Source organism: Artibeus jamaicensis, unplaced genomic scaffold (assembly GCF_021234435.1).
Source record: "Artibeus jamaicensis isolate MK-2021 breed Jamaican fruit bat unplaced genomic scaffold, CSHL_Jam_final scaffold_612, whole genome shotgun sequence".
Classification (NCBI taxonomy): Eukaryota; Metazoa; Chordata; class Mammalia; order Chiroptera; family Phyllostomidae; genus Artibeus; species Artibeus jamaicensis.
The window spans coordinates 14,495,665-14,520,497 of NW_026522049.1; the positions used below are offsets into that span (position 1 = coordinate 14,495,665).

The 24,833-nt window shown below is 47.5% G+C and overlaps 1 protein-coding gene across 1 annotated transcript in view; it reads right to left on the bottom strand.

The window, feature by feature from the left end:
* Nucleotides 1-24,833, bottom strand: part of HERC2 (HECT and RLD domain containing E3 ubiquitin protein ligase 2) — a 185,452-nt gene that overhangs the window by 154,851 nt on the left and 5,768 nt on the right. Inside the window, exons 3-4 of the mRNA XM_053658983.1 lie at nucleotides 15,438-15,552; nucleotides 2,310-2,447 (exon numbers count right to left, since the gene is read on the bottom strand). Coding sequence (XP_053514958.1) covers nucleotides 2,310-2,447; nucleotides 15,438-15,552 — 253 coding nt within the window. The remainder of the gene's footprint in view (nucleotides 1-2,309; nucleotides 2,448-15,437; nucleotides 15,553-24,833) is intronic.

Sequence of the window (24,833 nt, forward strand, 5' to 3'; positions counted from 1 at the left end):
AACCCAGGCATGTGCCCTGAGTGGGAATCAAACCACCAACCCTTTGATTTGCAGCCTGGCGCTCAATCCACTGAGCCACACCAGCCAGGGCAGGTAAATATATATGGTAAATACATCAACCAGTAACATAGTCAATCATCATCATCAAGTGTGAGGAACATATCATTGTACATACTATGCTCTCACCCGACTGGCGACACAGTATGTGTGTCACACCAGCAGCACCACAAACCTGTGACTAGCGGGCTGCACCAGGACGAGACTGCACCTACATCTTCAGGCGATTGGAAGTTTGCAGCTCCATTATACTCTTACGGGATCTCTGTTACACATGTGGTCCATCCCTTACCAAAACACTGTTATGCCACGCATGCGTGTGTAAGATAAAGGACCAGTATCCAGAATATGTACCCAAGTATCCAAGAATTCACAACACTTGCCCTGACGTGTGTGGCTCAGTTGGTTGAGCAACATCCGGCAAAGTGAGAGGTCACCAGTTCAATTCCCAGTCAGGGCACATTCCCAGGTTGCAGATTCAGTTCCCAGTTGGGGCCCATAATGGAGGCAATGCATCAATCTCTCTCTCCTTTCTCCCTCCCTTCCCCTCTCTCAGAAATAAATTAACACCTCAAAAAAAAAAAAAAAGAACTTGCAAAACACAAAGTAAAAAATATATATGTAATATTTATCTCAATGATAAATAAGCACATGAAAAGAGGAACACCATCATGAGCCACAGGGAACTGCAAATTAAAACCACAATGAGAGCCCTGGCCGGTGTAGAACAGGAGATTGAGTGGGGGCTTCAGACCAAAGGGTGACCAGTTCAATTCCCAGTCAGGGCACATGCCTGGGTTGTGGGCCAGGTCCCCAGTGGGGGGCCATGTGAAAGGCAACCACACACTGATGTTTCTCTCCCTCTCTTTCTCCCTCCCTCCCCTCTCTCTAAAAATAAAATAAATAAAACCTTAATAAAACAAAATATAAAAGCCACAATGAGAGATCTCCACACACCTGTGAGAATAGCTAAAATTAAAAAACTAGTCGACACCACCAACTGCTGGTGAGGATGCAGGTGAGCTCGGTCGCTCCAACATTGTTGACAGGGATTAAAACAGTACAGCCACTGTGGGAAAGTCTGCCCGGCCCACAAAAAGGTAGAACAGAGTCACCACATGATCCAGCAATTTCACTCCCAGGTATATATACACACAGACTGAAAGCAGACACTGGAACTTGGCCCAGCCATGCTCGAAGCATTATTCACAACGGCCACAAGGGGGCAGAAATCCAAATGCCCACCCACAGACGAAGGGATAAGTAAAATGTGGTCTGTACATAGAGTAGAATATTACTCTGCCTTACAAAGCAGGGAATTCTGACAACGTGGCTGAACCTTGAAGACACTGTGCTAAATAACAGAACAAACCAATCACAAAAGTACAAATATTATACCATTCCGCCACTTACATAGGTAACTAGACTAGTCAAAATCCTAAGGATGGAAGTAGAATTGTGGTTTCTAGGGGCATGGGCAGAGAACAAAGTGGAGTTATGGTCCAATGAGGACAGACTTTCTGTTTTGTGAGATGAAAAGACTCTGGAGATGGATGGTGTAATGCTTGCATAACAGTGTGAAATTACTCACTGCCACTGAACTACACACTACAGATGGCTGAATCGTGCCCTGGCTGGTGTGGCTCAGTGGGTTAGGCGTCCTCCCACAGACTGAAAGGTCTCCAGAGCGATTCCCGGTCATGGCACATGCTGTGGGCCAGGTCCCCGGTACAGGGCAGGCAATCAATGGATGTTTCTTTTACCCCTTCCTTCTCCCTCTCTTCCCCTCTCTCTAAAAATACATTTAAAAAATCTTTTTTCCCAAGATTTTATTTATTTATTTTTAGAGAGGGGAGAAAGGGACAGAAACATCAATGTGTGTGTGGCTGCCTCTCGTACACCCCGTACTGAAGCCCTGGCCCACAACCCAGGCATGTGCCCTGACTAGGGATCGAACCATTAATCCCCCTCATTCACAAGCTGGCACATAACCACTGAGCCACACCAGCTACGGTTTAAAAATCTTTAAAAAAAAATTTTAATTAAACAAACGTCTTAATGGCTGAAATTGTAAACTGTGTATTATGTATCATTTACCACAATGTAAACAAATTTGAACTTAAATTTTTTTAAAACTCCATGACCAAATAAAAAGAAAATGCCATCTCTGGTGTACATCTAGAGAGTGAGAGCCGACCCAGCTTTCCAAAGCAGCAGACACTCAGGTCACCACGATGCTCGGGTCACCGCACCTGGCTGCTTGCCCCACACCCAGCTCTCGAGGATAGACTTGGACCGGTGCGCAGGCACGGGAGCTTCGTCTTCGTCCTTCTTTTCTTTCTCATTCAGGTCTTCTTTCTTCGTCCCACTCTGAGTATCAACACCATCATCTGAAAAATTAAAAATATTTTCTTAAATTTGTAACTTGTTTTTCAAAATGCAACATCACATGTCAGTCTCTTGGCAAATGTCCCTCCCAGAAATGAAAAAGTGAAGTAAGTCACAACGTGGATCATTTGCTGAATGTCTGGTGATTTTTTTTAATTACATGATTTATCACTGTAACGGGTACAGTGTGATTAACAAGAAATGAATCGCCCAGTCACCCTTTTAATGAAGAAATCAATATAGCACTCGAGTTCTTCTTTGAAGCATGTCTCCCACAATATTCATCAATTTCCGACTCCATTTCACAGGTCAGAATCTTAGTCTCTGGTGATTACAAACTTGAATTTGACATTAGCTGTTTTTATCCAGTGACTCCCTCAGGCGTCCAGAGGAAACTGTTCGACTCTGCACCCTGCCCCGCTCCACCACCAACTGAACGCCACTGCTCACGGGCCCCACTGTGGACACAGCATATCCCAGAGCCCCGGGCCAAAGGGAAAGTGGAGAACCCTGACTTAGGACACTGGCAATTGACAGCTTCGGTGAAGAACAAATGTCATGAAACCGCTTACATGACAAGTGAAGAAAGAATTAACCTTAACCTTGAAGTGTAACCTTGTCCTATCCTACAGAAGGCTCTTGCTATACAAATTATTTTCTAAATGACCCAATTAGAAATATACATCTAAGTCTGTGGAAGAAATTATAGCATACTACAAACGGTAAAGAGTACCTAAAAATACACAAAACCAACAAGGAACAAATATTCAAGAAACTCCTGAAAATGCAGGAGAAAATCTGCCACCAAGCACTAGGCAAAAACACACAATAAGACCAAAAGCGCAACCCATGGAAGAAAAAACTGTAGAAGACACTGCTGAGAGAATGAAAAACCAAGGTACGAATCACATGTTTGGCAAAAGACCTGTAATGAGAATATGAAGTATAAGGAGTTATCGAGCCTGTCCAAAAAGAAAACAAACAACCTCATTAACCAATGAATAAAAAGATCTAAACAGAAACATCACCCAAGAGGCCATAAAAATAGCAAATAACCACATGAAAATGTGTTCAACAGCATAAGCCTTTAAGGAAATGCAAGTTAAAACCCTGGTGACATCCACTATACACTTACAAGATTGGCTAAAAGGAAGACCAGTGGGAATAGCAAGTGCTGGACAGGACACAGAGCAAGGGGCCCAGGAAGCACTGCTGGCGGGAGCACAACATCATAAAGCCGCTTTGGAAACAGTTTGGCAGTTTTGTATAAAGTGAGACATACACCATGTGACCCTGCAATCAACACTAGTAGATAGGTTTCCCAGAGAAATGGCAATTATATCCATGCAAAATCTGTTTTTTTTGTTATTTTTAAAACATTTCTAAAGATTTTATTTATTTTTAGAAAGAGGGAAAGGAAGGAGAAAGAGAGAAACAGCAATGTGTGGTTGCCTCTTGCACGCCCCCTACTGGGGACCTAGCCCGCAACCTAGGCATGTGCCCTGACTGGGAATGGAACCAGTGACCCTTTGGTTTACAGGCCAGCACTCAATCCACTGAGCCACACCAGCCAGGGCTATTTATGCAAAATGTGTAAAGAATGTTCATAAGGCTTTATTATAATTATCCCAAAACAGAAACAACCAAAATGTCCCTCAGTAGCTGAACAGATCAACACACTGCGGTACCTTCAAATAATGGAACGCTACTCAGCAATAAGAATAACTATGAATACACACAGCCTCCAAGGTGTAAGTGCAGAGTAAATAAAATCTGTTTCAAAATGTCACATATCATATAATTCCACTTATATGCAATACAAGCAAATGCACCTCACTGGCAACATCAAGGCCAGACAGCAAAACGCCACCCAGATTTCCGGGGCGGGGCGATGAGACTACGGTGGAACGCTAGGTAATTACAAGTAATTCAGACTCATTCAGGAGAAAACCCTACGCTGCCAGCAGACCCTTGGTATCAAACACCACTCTTAAGTACTCTGCACTGTACATGTGGGTTTGCTTTCCTCTGCCACCAAGGATTAAATTAACTGAATTCTATTAAATCCAGTGGTACTCCTAGTCTGATTGGTTTAACAAGCATAATTGATGCCCTGGCTGGTGTGGCGCGGTGGACTGAGCGCCGCCTGCAAACCAGAGGGTCACAGGTTCCATTCCCAGTAGGACACCTGCCTCCCCAATAGGGGGTGTGAGAGAGGCAAGCACATATTGATGTTTCTCTCCCTCTCCACTAAAAATGAAATAAATAAAATCTTTTTTTTAAGATTTTTATTTATTTATCTTTAGAGGGGAAGGGAAGGAGAGAGGGAGAGAAACATCAATGTATGGTTGCCTTTCGTGCGTCCCCTGCTGGAATCTGGCCTGCAGGGAGGGAACCGGACTGCAACCCCGGTATATGCCCTGTCTGGGAATCGAACCGCGATTGTCTGGTTCGCAGGCCCGCGCGCAATCCACTGAGCTACACCAGCCAGGGCCTAAAATCTTTTTTAAAAAAAACAAGAAGAACTGAGGCCTATATAATCTTGTAACATGGAAATCAAAAACCCACAGAAAAGAAACTTCTAAGACTTTAAATAATGGCCAGCCTTGGGGAGAGCGGGGGTGGGGGGGTGGAGCGGGGGTGGGGGGTGGAGCGGGTCACCTCTCTAAAGGGAACCCTCGTGCACTGTTGGTGTGACTGAGCATCGGCGCGGCCACTGTGGAAAACAGTGTGGCAGCTCCTCACACAATCAAACAGAACCAGCTGTGCAAACGAAATGAAACACTAACTCGGAAATATACCTGCACCCCAGTATCCACTGCGGCATTACTCACAATAGCCAAGCCACGGAAACAGTGTGGGTGTCCGTGAACACATGACTAAATGAAGTGTGAGCTATATTTATAAAATATTCCATTGTACGTGTACGGCACATGCACACACTGGGTATCCAGTCATAAAAAAGAAGGAAATCCTGCCGTTCACAGCAGCATGGATGAATAAGACATTACAAAATGAAATAAGTCAGAGAAAGACAATTACTGTGTGACCCACGTGTATGTGAGAGCTAAAAAAGCCAGACTCTGAGAGAGAGGAGACTGGTAAAGCCAGGGGCAGGAGTCGGTGGGGGGAGGGGGGCGGGGGCTGAGGCAGGGGGCGGGGCAGGGGCGGGGCGGGGGCGGGGCCACAGCGCAGGACTTCCAGCTACAGGAGGATGAGAAGAGGGACCTAACACACTGCTCAGTGGCTACAGGTAACAACGCTGCATTGTACGCTGAAAAGGGGCTAAGGAAAATCGCAAATGTTTTCACCCCCACACAGAAATAACCGTATGAGGTCATGGATGGTAGTGAACTAACCCTGTTGTGGTCGCTCCACAGCACGCGCACGAAGGAGACCACGCTGCAGCCGTGATACCTGCATAAGGCTGTGTGTTTAAAGTTAGCAGAAAGAAAAACCTCTCAGAAACTGCTAGCTTAGAAGCACTGTTACAGGTAGAATCGGAATCCACACGATCCAGGCGAACCCTCAGAGAACTCAGGAAAAGACAGGCTGGCTCGGCAACTCTGGGCAGAGCGGCTCTGGGTCCTAAAACGCTGGCCCTGTGGCCCCCGACACAGTACACGCGTTGGCTTTCTCAAGAACAGTCTAGTTCATCTGGATATCTAAACTTTCCACTTCGCAGGTAACCTGGCTTTCACATGAGTCAGACTGTGAAAATGTAAGATTACAAAGTCAGTCTCGTTGAATTATAAAATTCTGACAAACTTTTGTACATTAAGTTGTTCTAAAGTGCAGCTTGAAAACGGTACGCGAATCCTGTTCACTTGAAGACACCGGCTCAATATTTTTTTCTATTTTTTTCTTTTTATTTGTCTTTTAATTATCTTCAGAGGGGAAGGAAAGGAGAAAGGGAGAGAAATATCAATGTATAGTTGCCTCTCCTGCATCCCCTGCTGGGAACTGGTCTGCAACCCAGGCATGTGCCCTGACTGGGAATCGAACCACGGTTGTTTGGTTGGCAGACCCACACGCACTCAATCCACTGAACTACACCAGCCAGGGTGACACTGGCTCAATATTAACTGATTGAATCGACAGCCAATCTGTGAAATGCTCGTCAAAAGCTGAGGGAGAACACCAGCATGGACTCAAGGTCAGACTTTGCCAGGATGCAAACACAACTTTCCACCTCTTACAGAGCACATTCTTGCTCCTTAAACATACAAAACAGGGCTCCGACAAAGAACGTGGGCTCCAGGTGTCCACGAAAATGCTCCAACACCTACTTCCCACTTTTTGTTTTCATCCTCACCCCAGAAACAGAGAGAGAAACAGCGATCAGGCCTCCTGTGCACGCCGCAACTCGGGAACAAACCTGCAACACTGTGGTGCACAGGGCAACACTCCAGCAAACTGACCCGTCCACCCAGGGCTACTTCCCCCTTTGATACCTGTAATCAAAGGTGTAATAAAAAGATGTATTTGCCGTTGCCCCAGGTTCCAGGCAGAGATCCTAAGCCCTTGATGTTTACTGAGCCCAGGAGTGTCTTCAGTTGCAGAGGGAGCCCAGCTTGACCCTGTTCTGCACCTCAGTGCACCAAGTTGATGCACTGACTCGGAGTGGAACCTCTACCTGGCTCCAGAGTATGGGCTGGTCACCAGGAAGACCACACAGTGACAAGAGGGTGAGACCTGTGAGCCCCATCCCCGACCTCCAGAGAGGAGAATGAGGCTAGATGTTAAGTTATAAAAACTCTTGAGCCCTGGCTGCTGTGGCTCAGTGGATTGAGCGCAGACCTGAGAACCAAGGGGTTGTTTGTTCAATTCCCAGTCAGGGCACATGCCTAGATTCAGGCCAGGTCCCCAGGAGAGGCGACCCCCACATTGATGTTTCTCTCCCTCTTCCCTGCCCTTCCCCTCTTTAAGAATAAATAAATAACTTAAAAAAAAAAGGTCTAGTTATATCAGAACAGGAAAGTGAAAGTAGATGGTAAGAGACAAGTGAGCGTGGTTATATTACAATAAATTGTAGAAGACTGGATAGAAAGTGACCTTTATCTGACTTGGTTTACAAAACCTGCTAAAATGTGTCAGAATCAGCAAAGTTAATAACAAAAGTGTAAGCTTTTACCACCAGGCTGAACTTCCTCTGGTCAGTGACACGGAACCGCCCCCCCCCCCCCCCCCCCCCCCGCGCCGGACAAGCCTTGGGACAGCCACCCTCTTCAGCCCCCCCTGGAAGCTGTCTAAAACCCCCTTCCCAGGACTGGACCCAAAATTCTGAACTACAAAACTGGCAAGGAGTTTTGTTTTAATCCCCACCCAAGGATATATATTTATTGATTTTAGAGAAAAAGGAAGGGAAAAAGGAGAGGAGAAAATAATGATGTGAGAGAGAAATGGGGACCACTTGCCTCCCGTATGCGCCCTGACCGGGGATTAAACCCACAACCTTTTGGTGTACGGGATGACACTCTGACCAAGCCACCCGGCCAGGGCAAAAGCTGTCACAGTGTTTTTACACCCAGTGGGGCTCTGGCCCTTCCAGGATAACCAAAACAACAAACACTGGCTCCCACGTCCTGGGGCTCACGATGCAACAGCCACAAGCACGAGGGCTGGAAACAGAATGCGGCCAAGTCGGGTGCCCCTGTTTCTTCATTAGCTCACTGCCATCATTAGCGCTTCCCTGTGCTTCAGGCCCACAAGAGGGGGGGAGCCAGCAAATCATCAGGACAAAATTAACACTCCCCAGATTCACTTCATGCAAGTAGGATGCTATTGATGCAAACACACTGCGGGTCCCAGGACCATAATGGGCCCCAGGGATGCATGCAGGCCTCGCCCACTGTGCTGCACGTTAACCACCAGGTGGGCCAGGACCAAATCCTCGGGGCAGCCTCGATGCCCCCCACCCGCGGAGGAGTGTACTCCTTTCAGTCCCCATGCCGTGGCTAAGTATAACCACTTTACCAGAGCCTTGAGTCTGTCTTATCACTTGCTGCCTTTCAACACTGAAGGCCAGAAATCGGGCTTCAGCAACCACACACAATGGCAGGGGCCCACTGGCACTTCCGCCCTGCAGGGAAGGGACTCCTGCGGAAGCTGATGTCAGGCCTCAAGCTCCCAGGGGACATTAAGCTTTCCATGCACAACTCAAAAGACCCAATGCAATGAAAACTGGACAGAGAACAGAATAAATGCATGGGGGAACTCGAACTGCGGCCACTTGCCATGGAGTATGTTGGCGTGCAGCATGATCTGTGTTCTGAGGAGCGTAGGAAACGGCTCTCCTTCCCTCTGGGTCTCTGACTCCCCTGTACAACCGTACACAATGCACTCTCTGAAAAGCAGGCATCGGCAGGTGGACTGGGCACTGGGTTAGAAATGCGAATTCCCAGGCCCTGCCCCACCCTACAGAATCCCACTTGGGGTGGGGCCGGCCCTGGGGGTCTGCCCACGTGCTCCAGGTGACCCTGGTGAGCGGCAGTGTGAGGACTAAGGGGTCAGATTTTGGTTCTCTGAGCGCCCACTACCTGCTTGTCCTACCACCTATGGCCTCCTTGCAGTGCTTCCCGACTCTCTCTCGTGTATAAAGGTGTAGCCTGGGGCGTGTCCTGCAGGATCTGGAAGCAGCAGAGCACTCGCAGGGGCACACCTCCCTCTAGTCTGGCCCAACCCCCCCGAGGCTCCTGGCTCACCACCCACGACTCCCAGTCACCCTGCACACCCACTGCCTGGCTTGGCTGCCTTTCCCGGCGGGTCCCTGGATGGCTGTGCCCGTCTCTCCCTCGTGACCCCGCACTGCACACTTCCCAAAAGCCCAGGCGGCACTCGCTGACTTCACTGCCCACAGGAAATACCCCACCCCTGACCTGCTCCAGCCCTGGCGGCGGGTGACAGCCGGAGTCTCTGTCACCCAGCTCTCAACCTTGGTAGGGGGCTGCCTTTTATGCCCAAACAGTCAAAAGCTACTTGGGGAACAGGCTATATTTCATGCTTGTGTACATCCTCCAAAGAAAACTGTAAAACCAGCAGGAAACTGACAGTGAAAGACTGAGGATATGAGGGAAACATCCACAGTCCCAAAACAAATTAAAAATTCATCCGAGTTCTTAAAATTCACACACATAACCCAAGAGTGCTGATTAACATTCTCCCCCCCCCACACACACACACACAAACTTTAATCACCACACTTACACGAAGTCAGATAAAGCCAAAAATAAGCTCTATGGAACTTCATAAAGTCAGTCCTACGCCAATAAACTAGTATAACAGAAATAGACACGATACTGACTCTAATAGAAATAGCAACAAAACTTCAAGAGACCTGACTTCAGGTTCTAGCTGTTCCCCCTGTTATTTTGCAAGCTGTGGCCTCTATTTCTTGGGAGAGTTGAAGATTAAAGGAAAAATGAGAAAATACTTCCAAGGCAACATACAGCAGCTAAGCCAAGTATTGGCTAATATCGTTTCTACACACACAGAGAAGGTTTACAATAAACAAAGCAGCTCATGATCATCACATTCTTCCCACGAGGCCAGCCCTAGACAAAAATAACAGTGAGCTGAGCCTACCTTTGGTAGCCCCTCACATGCCTTGCATCCTGGTCCCTCCTCTGCTTTCCCTCCAAATAACAAACACAAGCAACCCCACAGAGGGCGCGAGTAAACAACCACTCCCCTGCAAAGGGTGTCAGACTGCGAGCCCACCTGTCTGTGTACAGCAGGCCCCTGGAATGGAGACAAAGGCTTACTGCCAGGAGGGAGCGTCATTCCTCAGGAGTAGGAGCGAAAAATTCTACACGTGACTGCGAAAGAAAGGGAAGTTTATCCCACAGGAAGTGCAACTGATTGGAAACCAACTCTCCCAGAAGTAAATTGTGAACGGGTCGAGCTGGACACCAGCAGGAACCCACGCCAGGGTAGCTGTCACGGAAGACAGCACAGGCACACCTCGGAGACACGCAGGGTGAGGTTCAGGACACCAGAATAAAGCGAATACCGCACTGAAGTGAGTCACGATTTATTACTTTTTGGTTTCCCACTGCATTATGAACGTTAGGTTTACATTACACCATAGACTATTAAGTGTGCAATAGCATAGTCTTTTTAAAATGTACATACCTGGCTCAGTGGATTAAGCACCAGCCCGTGAACTGAAAGGTTGCTGGTTTGGTTCCCAGTCAGGGCACATGCCTGGGCTGCGGGCCAGGTCCCTAGCCAGGTCCCCTCTTGGGGGTGTGCAAGAGGCAACCAATCAATGTATCTCTCACACACTGATGTTTCTCTCCCTCTCTTTCTCCCTCTCTTCTCCTCTCTCTAAAAATAAATAAATATAATCTTTTAAAAATATAAATAAATAAATAAGCCCTGGCTGGTGTAGCTCAGTGGATCTGAGTGCTAGTCTGCAAACCGAAGCGCTGCTGGTTTGATTCCCAGTCAGGGCACGTGAACCTGGGCCAGGTCCCCGCAAGGAGGCACATGAGAGGCAACCAGTCGATGCATCTCGCACGTTGATGTTTTTTTCCTCTCTTTCTCCTTCCCTTCCTCCCTCTAAAAATAAATAAATAAACAGCTTTAAAAATAAATAAATAAATGTACATGTTAATTAAAAAATACTGCATTGCTAAAAAACACTAACCATCAATCTGCACCTTCGGTGAGTTGTAATCAATTTGCCAGTGGAGGGGGCTGCCTAGTAATATCAAAGATACCCGAGCACAGCCCTGGCCGGTGTGGCCCAGTTGGTTGGAGCGTCGTCCCATAACCACAAGGTGGCAGGTTTCATTCCTGGTCAGGGCATTTACCTAGGTTGCACGTTCGATCCCCAGTCCGGGGGCAGAGGGGAGACAACCAATCGCTGCTTCTCTCCCTTATTGACCTTTCTCTCTCTCCCTTCCCCTCTCTCTAAAGACAATGAAAGAAAAGTCCTCCGGTGAGGATTAAAAAAAAAAAAATCATTGACCACATATCACCGCAAATATAATACTAATGAAAATGTTTGAAATATTACAAGAATCACCAAAATGTGAGACAGAGTGAACAAATGCTGTTGGGAAAATGCAGGGTTGCCACAAACCTTCAATTTGTAAAAAACAGAACATTTGCAAAGCACAGCACCGGCAAAGCGCAATAACACAAGGTGCCTGTGACCGATCCTGGGGAAATACAGCCGAGAAACTGCATTTGAGGAACTTCTACTCTGCTCTGCATGTTCCTCGCAATCACTACAACACAACCGACAAATAAGATGCACAAAACGGAATTTGATACACGTAAATACGTCTGTGAAAACAGTATTTTCTAATAAAAAACACACATCATTCCACACTAAAAATAGAAACTTTTACTGAATATCCAAAAATGACTCCCCAAAACAATTCAGTTAGGACCTGCATGAAGAACAGTTATGCTTTGCTTTTAACATGGCATTTAAAAGAACAAAGAACAAAAAAACATTCATCAAATGAACAAATGAGAAATACACTTTGAATGTTTCAAAGCACCTTTTAGAACTAGTGTCTCATGAAACACATTTGGGGAAACACTGTTTTTATTCCCCAACAAATACTAGGGGGCAGAAAGAAGAGGTATAAATGGTTGAAAATACACAGAATGAACTACCAAAATCTTTCATTTTCATTTTTTAATTAAGTTATTTATTTATTCATATTTAGACACTTTTTTTTTGTATTTTAAAGGAATTTTCAGGTGTGGCTCAGTGGATTGAGTGCTGGTCTACGAACCAAAGAGTCATTGGTTCAATTCCCAGTCAGGGCACATGCCTGGGCGACGGGCCAGGTCTCCAGTAGGGGGCGCGCGAGAAGAACCACGCATTGATGTTTCTCTCCCTCTCTTTCTCCCTCCCTTCCCCTCTGTCTAAAAATAAATAAATAAAATATTTTTTAAAATAAATAAAGGAATTTTCAAGTCTGCTCCAACTGCTTTCACACTTTGTGTATCCTGGGCCTTGAAGTGATCAAAAACTAGATAAGCTGTTTTTTTAAGTACCTGGGGCTGCCCATGTATAATACGCATTCTTATTTTTCCCTCAAAAATTTGAGCAAAAAAGTACACATTATACATGGAAAAATATACTATATTCATCAAAACCTGTGGAATAGTAAATTTACAATATATGCATTTCACTATGCATAACTTTCACCTTAAAGACAAAAAACTAAACTGAACTGTATCAGGTTAATTACATGCATGCAGTGTCTAGGGGAGTGCGGTAAATGGCACGGATGGACAGACAGACAGAGAGAGCCAGGGCGCCCTGAGACGCACCCAGGCTCAGAGGAACTGGGGGCAGGTCTGGGCGAGGGGGCGCGGCTGCTCAGTGTGCGCTCTGTGTTCTGGGCGTGTGGGAATTTTCACGGTGAAGTATCGGGAAAAAGGGATAACTCTGATAGACACTGTAAATGAGAGGATACACTACTGTTTTCACAGTGTATTTTCAAGTGGACAGTATCTCAATTCATTCTACAAAGAAAGAAAGAACTACTTCTGAAGACAGTATTTTTTATTCATCTTGATGACTTTCAAAAGGTGGGACTGACACACTTCAGCGGTGGGTCTCAAGTGAGGCTTTTCAGAGTCTGCAGGTTGGGGGGCAGGCACCCATTTTTAAGCCTCAACAGTGATTCTAATTCACAGCCAGTGTCTAGATCAACTGAAAGAGTGTCTGAGTTTTCCTAACTACAAATCTGAGCAACAATGTTTGTTCACTGGTACTTCAGGGAGGACACAATGACAATAAAATAGGGGACCGAGTCCCATCCATGGGCCAAAGGCTTCCGAAAAGGAAAGTCACACTGTAACAGGGTGCAGCCAAGAGGGGGCCCCAAATAGGGATTTGGAATGGGGTCCAGAACACAAGGTGTCCAGGAAATATTAGAATGTCCTCACCCCTTCCCCCCACAGGTGAGAGTGGGGGAAGGGGCACACGGAGCAGGAACATGCAGGGCTGTTTTGGACAGCCACAGCCTTGCAGCTGACCTCTGGCATGGTCATTTACCATGTCTATAACCTTTAACTGGTTTCATAGATATGTTTAATAGCTGCAGCCATGCTCTGAGCCAGGGGGATGGGAGTGCTTCCACCCCAGGTGTAACTGGGAGGCAACTCCCCCTGGTTACAGTGTCCGAGTGAGAGCTTGGAGATGATCGGCTCCACGCCATGGAGCCACGCCTGCCCAGACTCACAGCGGCAGCCCAGGAACGCTGGAAGGATACTGGAGTACTGGCAAGTGTAGCCGATCGTGGGAGGAGTGGAAATGGGGCTGCGGAGGAGGACTGGCGCGGGGATTTAAACTGAGGCACGGCGGCCACTGAAGGGAGAGCCACGAGTTTCCGACAAGAGTGGAGACCCCCACAGCCATGTGAGGGAGAGAACCACGTGGCTTTGGCAGAGTGGAGACCCCCTACCCCCACAGCTTTGGTGAAGAGAAGGCCACGTGGCTGCCAGGAACCTGAATCTACTTCTCTTCCTGAGATACGGTACCTCAAATTAAGGGAGCGGGAGAAGGAAGGACTGTGCGTGTCTGTGGGTATCCTAAAGGACCTTGATATTTTAATGAAGATGTTAGGTCACTGCTTTAAGTCTGTATCATTTTAAATAAACCTTTCCTTTCCTTTTCACAAATCTCTGGCATCGAGAGACATCTTTCCTTTGGCGGCGGACAAGCAAACCTAGTGTGGGGTCCTTTCGGTAATAGTGTATCATACACCCCTTGGTCCCTTTGTTTGGTAACAATACAGAGAAAATTTCAGAAACTATTATTTGTACTTGATCTTATAATAATGACTATTTATGAAACAAAATAAATGAACACACAAAACAGAAACAGACTCAGACACAGAGAAAGACCAGATGACGCTCACCAGACAGGAGGGAGTTTACAGGGATGAGTGAAAAGGCGAAGGGATATAGACGCACGGTTTGCCCATAAACAGTCCCAGGGATATAAAGTACTGCACAGTCAATGATGCTGTAATAACCGTGGATGGTGTCAGATGGGGACTGGACGTATCAGGGTGATCACTTTATCAGTTATATAAATGATATCAGTTATATCAGACATTTATATATACCTTCTATACCTGAAGCTAATACATGATTATATGCCAACTATAACTGAAAAGATCTTATAATTTTTTTAAATAATAAGAAATAATTTTTAAAAATTACTATTTACCTCGGCCAGGTGGCCCAGTTCGTTGGAGCATCGTCCCATACACCAAAAGTTTGTGGGTTCGACTCCCAGTCAGGGCACACGCCTAGGCTGCCAGTTTGATCCACAGTTAAGGTGCACACGGGGGGCAACCGATCAATAGTTCTGTTTTTTTCTCCTTTCTCTCTCTCACCGCCCCCCACCTCTCCCTCTCCTTTTCTCCTTAAGCAAATCCTCAGGTGAGGATTTTTTAAAAATCACTACTCATGGTTGGCCAAGGCAAGACATACTTTCAAAACGTAAAAGAAGAGCCCTGACTGGTGTGTCTCAGTGGGCTGGGCGTCATCCCACAAACTGAAAGGTCAATGGTTCAATTCCCAGTCAGGGCACATGCCTGGATTGCAGGCCAGGTCCCCAGCGGGGGGCTTGTGTGAGGCAACCACACATTGATGTTTCTCTCCCACTCTTCCTCCCTTCCCCTCTCTCTAAATATAAATAAATAAAATCTTTTTTTTTTAAGAAAACTTAAGAAATATGAACTGATGTTCCTATAAGTTGCAGAGGAGACAGCAGAGGAAGGACACCACAGGGAGAAGGTTTTGCACAAAAAGGCCTTCCGTTCGCACAGCGCGATAAAACTCCAGCAGCTATAACATGAACTATGTTGAGATAACCACCAGCAAAGCGAAACAAAACTCTGAAGAGTTATTCTCAGACGTTCCTGTTTTTACAGCACATTCCAGAAAATCTGTAAAACGTGACTGATACATGTCGTCACCAATGAAAAGGACTAGTAAAAGGCCGTTACCTTTCCTAGCAGGCAGGTCTCCGGTCGGGGGTAGTTCTGCCCCGTTGTATACAATTTCTCCGTCTTTAACCATCTCATTCCACAGTCCACAGAGCCCATCTCTGGTGAAGGCGAGCTGGCAATGACAAGGAAGACACACTTAGGGAGTGTGACCATACTCACAGTGACATGCTCAATAGCGACATGGAGAAAATCTCCTTTCCTCGTCAACACTGACTAAACCATTATCCCAAGAAAAGCAGTTAAATGAAAAAGGCACACAGTACATAACCGTGTATATACTATGCTAATTTTTGTGTAAAGTACAAGGGAAAAAGACTCGCAAAGCCCGTGCCCTGGGCAGATAAACCAGAAACAAATAACAATGCTTGCCTGTGGCACAGACAGGAAGGGGACACGAGTGGAAGGCGATAAAGAAGAACGGAAACAAGACTGCGAGTAGAGCTCCTTTGTTTTTACTTCTAACACAATAAATGATTACCGTTTTCAAAAGTTAAATCATAAAAAAGCAAATCCTACAACTGGTAACAAGTAAATAAACCTGCATTTATTAAAAAGAAAAGTATTTCACCCCGACCAGTGTGGCTCAGTTGGCTGAGCAGCGTCCCGCAAAGCAAAAGGTCATGGGTTCAATTCCTGGTCAGGGCACGTGCCTGGGCTGCAGGTTTGGTCTTCTGTCAGGGCGTGTGCAAGAGGCAACCGGTCGAAGTTTATCTCTCCCATCGATGTTTCTCTCCCTCCATTTCTCCCTCCCTTCCCCCTCTCTAAAAATAAATAAAATCTTTAAAAAAGAAAAGTATTTCAAGAGTCGTCTGAACTATACATCTTTAGTCAGATAAAATCCAAGGGAAAAAACTTAAACTGTACACATTGGTCTTATTAATAATTACAGTATAGACATTAAATTTTTTTCGTATTTCGTGTATACTGATACAGCAATGTTAAACTAACAAAACCTATGTTTATGATAAAGTATGTTGGTGTTACTAGAAACTGAGGTTTTAAGTGAAAAAAGAGATCAAATCAAGATCTTTTTAAGAACAACGTGAACTGAAAGTCTCAGTATGATTAGTATTCCACTCTATCTGCCGGCCCTGTCTTTGGAAGGGACCCAGGCACAGGGGGCAAACACAAGGCCCGCGGGCCAACCCCACCTTGTTTTATCCGGCCCGGCACTTTGTTTCTACCCGGCAGCAGCACCGGGCTCTCGCTTAACTGTTAAGGAGTAGTTACAGTTATATAGTCCTAAAGTTACATGCGGTCCTTTGAAGGCAACTGCAAGGCTGATGTGGCCCCCACCGGTGACAACGCGCTTGACATCCCTGCCCTGGAACCAACAGCACTTTAACGGGTATCCAGTTCGGTATCCAACTCAGTTTTCATAGTAGCCACCGATCTGTTCACACCACTAACAGCGTAGCTGCCGTGTACATACTCGGGACGAAAGCATATGACTCTTGGCAAAAGTATTAACTGTCAGGGAGAGAAGTCAGCTCCTTCCTGAAAAGTGAGCTGCTCCCCGGCCAGGTAGCTGCGTTGGCTAGAGCGTCACCCCCGTACGCCAAGGCTGCTGATTTGATCTCTGGTCAGGGCACACACAAGAAGCAACTGGTGAACGCACACCTGGGTGGAGGCACAAATCAGTGTTTCTCTCTTTCTCCCTTGCTCTAGCTCTTAAAAAAAAAAAAAAATCAATCGATCAAATACCTTTTAATTTTTTTTAAGATTTTACTTATTTCTTTTTTAGAGAGAGGGGAAGGAAAAGAGAAAGAGGGAGAGAAACATCAATGTGTGGTTACCTCTTGCACACTCCATACTCAGGGCCTGGCCCAAAACCCAGGCATGTGTCCTGACGAGGAATTGAACCGGCGACCCTTTGGTTCGCAGCCTGTGCTCAATCCTCTGAGCTACACCAGCCAGGGCAACCTTTTAATTTTTTTTTAAAACTAAACTACAGCCCTGGCTGGTGTAGCTCAGTGGATTGAGCACGGGCCTGTGAAGCAAGGGGTTGCTGGTTCAATTCCCAGTCAGCGCACATGCCTGGGTTGCAGGCCGGGTCCCCAGTGGGGAACACACGAGAGGCAACCACACTCTGATGTTTCTCTCCCACTCTTTCTCCTTCCCGTCCCTCTCTCTAAAAATAAATAAATAAATAATTTTAAATTGAGCTACAAACATTCAGGGCCCCTGAGGTTTCAATAAAGAATTGGCGCCCTGGCTGGTGTGGCTCAGTGGACTGAGTGCCGGCCTACAAACCAAAAAGTTACTGGTTCGATTCCCAGTCAGGGCACATGCCTGGGTTGTGGGCCAGGTCCCCAGTGGGGCCCATGTGAAAGGCAACAACACATTGATGTTTCTCTCCCTGCCTTTCTCCCTCCTTTCCCCTCTAAAAGTAAATAAATTAAATTTAAAAAAAAAAAAAAAGAAAGAATTGGCAAGGTCTGGCTCCTCCACTCATTCGGGTAAGAGGAGGCCGGCCGAGACCTGATGTTGGGGTTCAGTCCGGTCCCCACATGGCCACACCAGGCTGGAAGCAACGGCAGGCACACTGCACAGCCTGTGGGCACCATGCTCTAACGGTTCACGCTGTCTTGGGGTGCTCCAGAGAACAAATGATCATGTCCTAAGTCAAAATGTTACCGCTGGTAGTTAGCTAATTATTAAAAGGAAAAGGGAGCAATGGAAATTAGCCATTGAGTCTACTACACTGGGGAGCGAGAGCCCGTTTGCCTCCACAGGAAGCTACAGTTTCACACCCCCGGGGGTCACAGCATTGCTTTGACAAGGGGATTAACCTCCCCCATCTGGTACCAGAGTGTTGAAGGAGGGGTGCCAGACCTGGTGGTCTAACCAGGGCGTGGGCCTATCAAAAGCCCACAGAAACGTGGGAAGTTGACTGACTGGTTCCTTAGTAAAGCACCTGGTCCTTCCCAAACCTACACTAATATGATCCCAGAAGAACAAAGAAGTGCTTCTGTGCACGCACGCGCTCTCTCTCCCCAGCCCCGCCACCCAGGGACACACTTGCCCCGTGTGCTTGCGTGTTCTCTCCTGCCCGGAGCACCAGACCACGCAGGTCCAGCAGCCACCAGGACCCACGGCAGACTGTATGGGCTCCAAAAGACTGAGCTTTAACATGAAGCAGCAACTCTGGACTCTATATTTTGCTTCAGCCTTGGTAAAGACATGGCTGGACTTTTTCCATGGCAGGACAGAGAGAGATGGGACACCGGGAACCCAGGGGACAGCGTCTATTTCCACTTTGTCACACCGCCACCTCCCGCGCGTGGGTCCTTGGAATGCTTTCCTCGTGATCCCGTGGAAGTGCCTTCTTCCTCCCCACAACACAAACTTGGTGTTTATGCAACGGATGGAGGCAGAGGAAGAAGCTAGAAAGAGAGAAAATAAGTTAGGAGGCCTTTGCCAAGAGCACCCCCACCAATAAAGGATGAGAACCTAACCCAAGACATGGGCAGTACAGTACTGAACACATTTTAGATCAAACGGGACAGACGTGAAAGGTGAAAGCGAGGCTGTAAGCCACGGAGATGACAGAGAAGTGGCTCAGTTTTAACCATCGCGATCTGCACTAACTACGGGGCATACACAAGGCACCGGTCTCTACACACACGTAATAAGTAAACACAAACCCAGGCTGCAATAGAGTGCTCAGGGCTAGAGGTTCACGGCCACGGCTACAGGAGATGCCCACCGCAGACAGGCAGTGGACCAGTGTCCTGAGCCCCATGGCACTGAGATGACCCCAGGGTGGCTGGGCTCCGGGCACCAATGTTTTGATGAGCAGCCCTGGTTAAAAAGCATTGCTATTCGGTGCTATGAAAAAGAAGGAAAAAGCCAAAAGATGAAACGTTTAAAGAATAAGCCGAGAATAAAGCTCACACAGAAATAAGAGCTATTGCCACGGTCCACTCTATCACTTGGGCAGCGTCAGGAGGGCGGAGGGCAGGGCAGCAATGTGGAAGGTGGGGACAGGCATCTGCAGGGACACGTGCTGGGGCAGCCTCCTGGGCACCGAGGACCCGAAGATGGGAATAAGCCACGGGCTCCAGTGACCACCATTCAAAGTACAAGGTTTGGGCCCTGGACAGGATTGGAGGAAGGAGGAACGTTACTGAGGCAACGAAGCAAGCATCCCGGAGGAGGGCTTGAAAGAGCCAGACAGTGGAAGGCAGAGATGAAGCCCCTGCGGGAACAGCCCAGGGCACTGGGAAGGGAGCTAGGATGCCCGGAAAAATAACCACGGCACTGTGAGAACAGCCTGCACAGGGAATGAGAATCACTTCAACTTGTCCACTTCAGAGTATCTATGCGGCCCTGACCCGTGTTGCTCAGTTGGTTGGGCGCCCTCCTGCAAAGCGAGGGGACACGCTCAGTTCCCAGTCAGGGCACAGGCCTGGGCTGTGGGCTCGGTCCCTGGTCATAAGAAGCAACCGATCGATGTTTCTCTCTCACACTGATGTTTTCTTCCCTCTCTTTCTCCCCTTCCCCTCTCTAAAAATAAATAATTTTTTAAGAGTGTTTATATAGTAGTCTATACTTAGTCTTCATTTGTAGTTAATTTACACAAAACTTCCCAATGGGTGGTAACAGAAGTTTTACATTTTCTTTGCCTTTTTTTGTACAGAATCCAGATACTTACAATTGGCACTATTCCATCTTGCTCATTCTTACCTCACACTGGTCTCTAAAAGGGCAAAGTGGGTAAAGGCAAAGTCCTGAAACGAAGCCAGGGGGCTGGTGGGGGAGTCCCGACAGGCTCAGGGTTGAGGCAGAGTGAACAGAGATTCAAGGACGAGTCCCAGACCACCCGACACCAAGGCGGTCGGGGCGGGACTGGGGAAGAGGCCTGACTCCCGAGCCCGTTCTTTCTCACCAATGCCACCCCGCGCACCCACAGGTACAGGGAGGCCTGGGGGGCTGCCAGGTCCCCCGCGTGGGTGCTGCCAACACCTGAACACCAGAAATGATTGGGCAAGGTAACCCTTAAGATCCTTAATAAAATGACCACTAAAACCAAAGAAATACAATGACTGCTTCACAACTGTATGCAGTATCACTGAAAATAGAATGGGCCAAGTCAATAAATGGAATCTGATCAACATACAGGTTAGAAAATGTGTATTTTTCCTATCTTTCGAATATGTCGGAAATGTCATCTGTTCAAATATTTGCAGATGACTAAAACAAAGGTTATCTGCTTTTTTTTTTTTTCAGCCTTGCAGGAAAATACTCAGCACCTGCTGCACACAGGACAGCACAGCAATTCCCAGAAATCTGAAGAATGAATTTCAAGAGCAACTGGGAAGGTCAGGCAGAAACATGAAGTGCATCTGTCCACAGACGGGGAAGCGGCGAGGAAGAGCAAGGCCGGGACTCTAGAGAGGAGGAGACTCAAGACGAAAGAGACCAAGGCTGCGTCCTGGATGGGGGCCCAGAGCCAATCAACACAACCATCATCCCAGCTGCTGAGACAGGCTGCGGCCACTGTCCTGGGCCGTGGGGGGCGGGGGGTGGGATGAGGTGCTCTAAGGGGCTCTGAGGGGCACCGCGGAGAGCAGCCTGTAGAGGTGAGGTGGCAGCAAGGAGACACTGCCCCACCACCACCCGCTGCCGCCGCCAAGGGCAGGCGCTCAGTTTTGCATCATCTCAGTTCCTGGCAGCTCCGCAGCGACCTGGCACTGCCCGTGCTGCTAATTCGGTAGTCCTCTCCGGAGGAGCGTGCTGTTACCTGGAGCCTCAAATGATCACAGGTTTTTACGTACAATGTGAAATTCCAAAATAGTAACAGGTAGGGCAAGACGGGGGGATTGAAAAAATGAAGAAAAGAGCAGACAATAGAAACAGATTAAGAGTGAATCCAAAAAACGAGAAACGCAGACACAGACTTGGTCCTGAAGCGGAGAACCCCCAGCAATGGATTAAAGTGCTTAAAGTGCTGAGAGCGCCGGGCAGATGCCAGCCCAGAGCACAGACCAAAAGAGGAAAGGGGAACACAGAATAAGGAGCCCAGGCCCTGGCCATGGAGCTCTGCCAGGTGGACCGTCATCCCAATACACCAATGCTGTGGGTTCGAAACCCGGTCAGGGCACATACAAGAATCAACCAACAAATGCATCAGTGAGTGGGACAAAAAAACAATGTCTGTTTCACATCCATAAAAGAAATAAAAGTAAATTAAAGTGATTTCTTTCCAAAAATAAAATAAAACAAGACAGGAAGCCCATGAACCCCGTGACACAGCCTATTACTGCAGGGGTCAGCAAACCACAGCCGGACCCGCAGGCCACATCTGGCCCGCCACCTGATTTTATATGACCCACGCACAGACTGAGAATGCCTTTCATATTTCTCAGTGGTTAAAAAGCAATCAAGAGAAGGAAAATATTGCGTGGCACCTGAAAATGACAACGTGGAAACTGCAATGCCCATAAAGTTTTATTGTCTAGGTATTGTCTGTGGACTGACCGCAGAGGTCGGGCGGTTGTCATCAAGAACACGCGACTCACAGAAACATTTACTACCCGGCCCTTTCCAGAAAAAGTCTGCTGACTCCGTGCCACTGCACCGCCCCCGCTCAGCCGCGGACACAGCAGGTGCTCGGCGGCCACATCCGCCAGGCGAGGGAGCGGCCCTCCCTCCAGGTTTGCAAGAAGAAGCCACAGAACGAACGGCCCACGGGAGGAAGCCAAAGGCGGGAATTAAAACAGCCAGTTCCCTTATCTCTCCCCGCCAAATGGTGAGTGTTCGCCCCACGGGGAGCCAGCTCCTGCTCTGCCGTCCCTCCCCCTTCCAGGCAGTGTCCTTCGCTCCGGGGTAGGCAGCTGGGAAGCCGTAACCCATGTCCTGGTGCGTGACCTACAACCCAGACTAAACACAGGTGCAGGCCACCAGCTGGCCGGGGTGTCAAGCCCGAGGGAGGAGGAGAGGCGGTCAAGCACAGAAGCTGTGTGAGGTTTGATAGGCACAAGCAACTAAAAGATCAGACTGAAATTTCAACAGAGAAGTGGAAACTATAAAACAATACACAATGTGGCAGTTAAACTGTCAAAACGCTTGACACATTTAAAATAGATGCATTTTTCACCCTGGCTGGTGTGGCTCAGTGGACTGAGCGCCAGCCTGGAAGCCAAAGGTGGCTGGTTCAATTCCCTATCAGGGCACATGCCTGGGTTGCAGGCCAGGTCCCCAGTAGGGTGGGGGCACACCAGAAGCAACCACACATGGATGTTTCTCCGTTTCTCCCACCAATCCCCATGTCTAAAAATAGAAATATCAAATCTCTTTAAAAATTTTTATAATAGATGCATTTCCTAAATACATCTCAATTAAAATTTTTTAACAATAACATGGAAAATCTAGACCCCCAAAAGACCTAAAATTTCAGAATCTAATGAATGAGATTAAAAGCAGATTAGTAAAGCCTGTGCTTCCACCTCTGAAAGATTACCTTCCTTAGGAGAAAGCCAAACACAATGTATCAAAACCGCTGTTTTCCAACCCTGAAAAACAGGCAGCCCGGAACTGTGAACAGGACAACAAGGAAGTAAGGCCTATGACCACCGAGCTTACTGCCCAGAAGCGGCCTCCAGGCCGCTGCTCGGGAAAAGGGAGGCAATCGATCCCAGAGGTCTTGCTGTGTTGAGGACACAGATCAGCTACAGGTAGGTCAAAATAACAAGAACACGGGAGAGGAGGGAGCTGCAGAGAGAAGGTGATCCCTGGGGGCGGGCAGAGGTGACCCAGGCTGAGAAAACCTCCAAGGCCAGAAGCATCAGGAAGGAGGCGGCAGAACCCCCAGGATCACGGTCTGGGGAAACCTGGTGTTCCCACCAAGCAGCATGGACATACCTCCCCACACAACAGCCTAAGGACATGGCCTTCACGGGGCAGATACGTTAGCCCAAGACTAATAAAGCCCATGCTAGATCGGCCCAAACAAACGTGATGATCCAGCTTGGAAGAGGTCAGATTAACCAGCACTTTCCACCGCAGGTGGCGAACCCCAGGTCCAAGGTCCGAATCTGGCCCTCCGCCTGGTTTCTACCCAGCGGCAGTGCGGAGCTCTCACTTAACTGTTAAGGAGTAGTTACATTTATACAGCCCTAAAATGACATTCAGCCCTTTGAAGGCAACCGCAAGGCTGGTAAAAGTGAGTTTGACACCCCGGCTTTACACACGTGCCAGACAAAACTAAAGAAATAAAACAAGCCCTGGCTGGTGTAGCTCAGTGGATTGAGCGCGGGCCTACGAACCAAACAACTGACGTTCAATTCCCAGTCAGGGCACATGCCTGGGTTGCAGGCCAGCTCCCAGCAAGGGACGCATGGATACAGAAGAGGCAACCATATTGATATTTCTCTCTCTCTCTCCTTCCCTTCCCCTCTAAAGATAAATAAATAAAATCTTAAAAAAAAAAATCCAGCACAGAAGAACATAATACTTACAATGTCCAGCATTCCATAAAAAATGACCAGGCGTGCACACATGCCCCAAACCACGGCCATCAACCAATAGCAATGACAGAATCAGTCAGCAGAAATAAGTGCAGCAACGACCAAGATGACAGACTGGCAGGTAAGAACATTCAAGGCTCTGGGATGTGATCCGCATGCGCACAAAGGAAACGTGAAAACGATGACAAGTGAAATGAAATACTCAAAAATGGCCTCTCTCAAGATAACAAGTACATCTCAAGGGAAAAATTCAATGCAGAGACCAGATTAGACACTGCGAACAATACAGCTGGGACATGCTTCGCTCTGTCCCTTTTAAAACTCGTTCGGTCCAGTTCTACCCACAAATACAGGTGTAATGCCCCCCGCCAGCCTTCTTGTCCATCTGCAGTCAGTCAGAAGTCACCAGGCCTTTGTGCACTCAAAGGGCCCACGGAAACAGTATCTCCCAAGTTCTTACCCATTGATAAGTGTGTGTCTCTTTTACCCAGAAAGTCAGTTTTGCTAGAACATAAAAACATGGGTTCACATTTTCTTTCCTTGGGTGCCTGAAATGTTACTCGATTTTCTTCTGCATAAAGCCTTGTCGTTGAAATTTAATGGTAAACTCGTTATCTTTCCCTTGACACTATTAGTCTTTTCCAAGAAGCAGAGCTAAAAGCTACTTGTTTTAAAAAAAAAAAAAAGGAAGAATAGCAATGGCCGGTGTAGCTCAGTGGATTGAGTGTGGGCCTATAAATCAAAGGGTTACCGGTTCAGTTCCTGGTCAGGGCACATGCCTGGGTTGTGAGCCAGGCGCCCGGTGGGGGGGCCCGTGAGAGGCAATCACACATTGATGTTTATCTCCCTCTTTTTCCCACCATTGCCCTCTCTCCAAAATCAATAAATAAAGTCTTAAAAAGTAAAATAATAAAGAAATTTT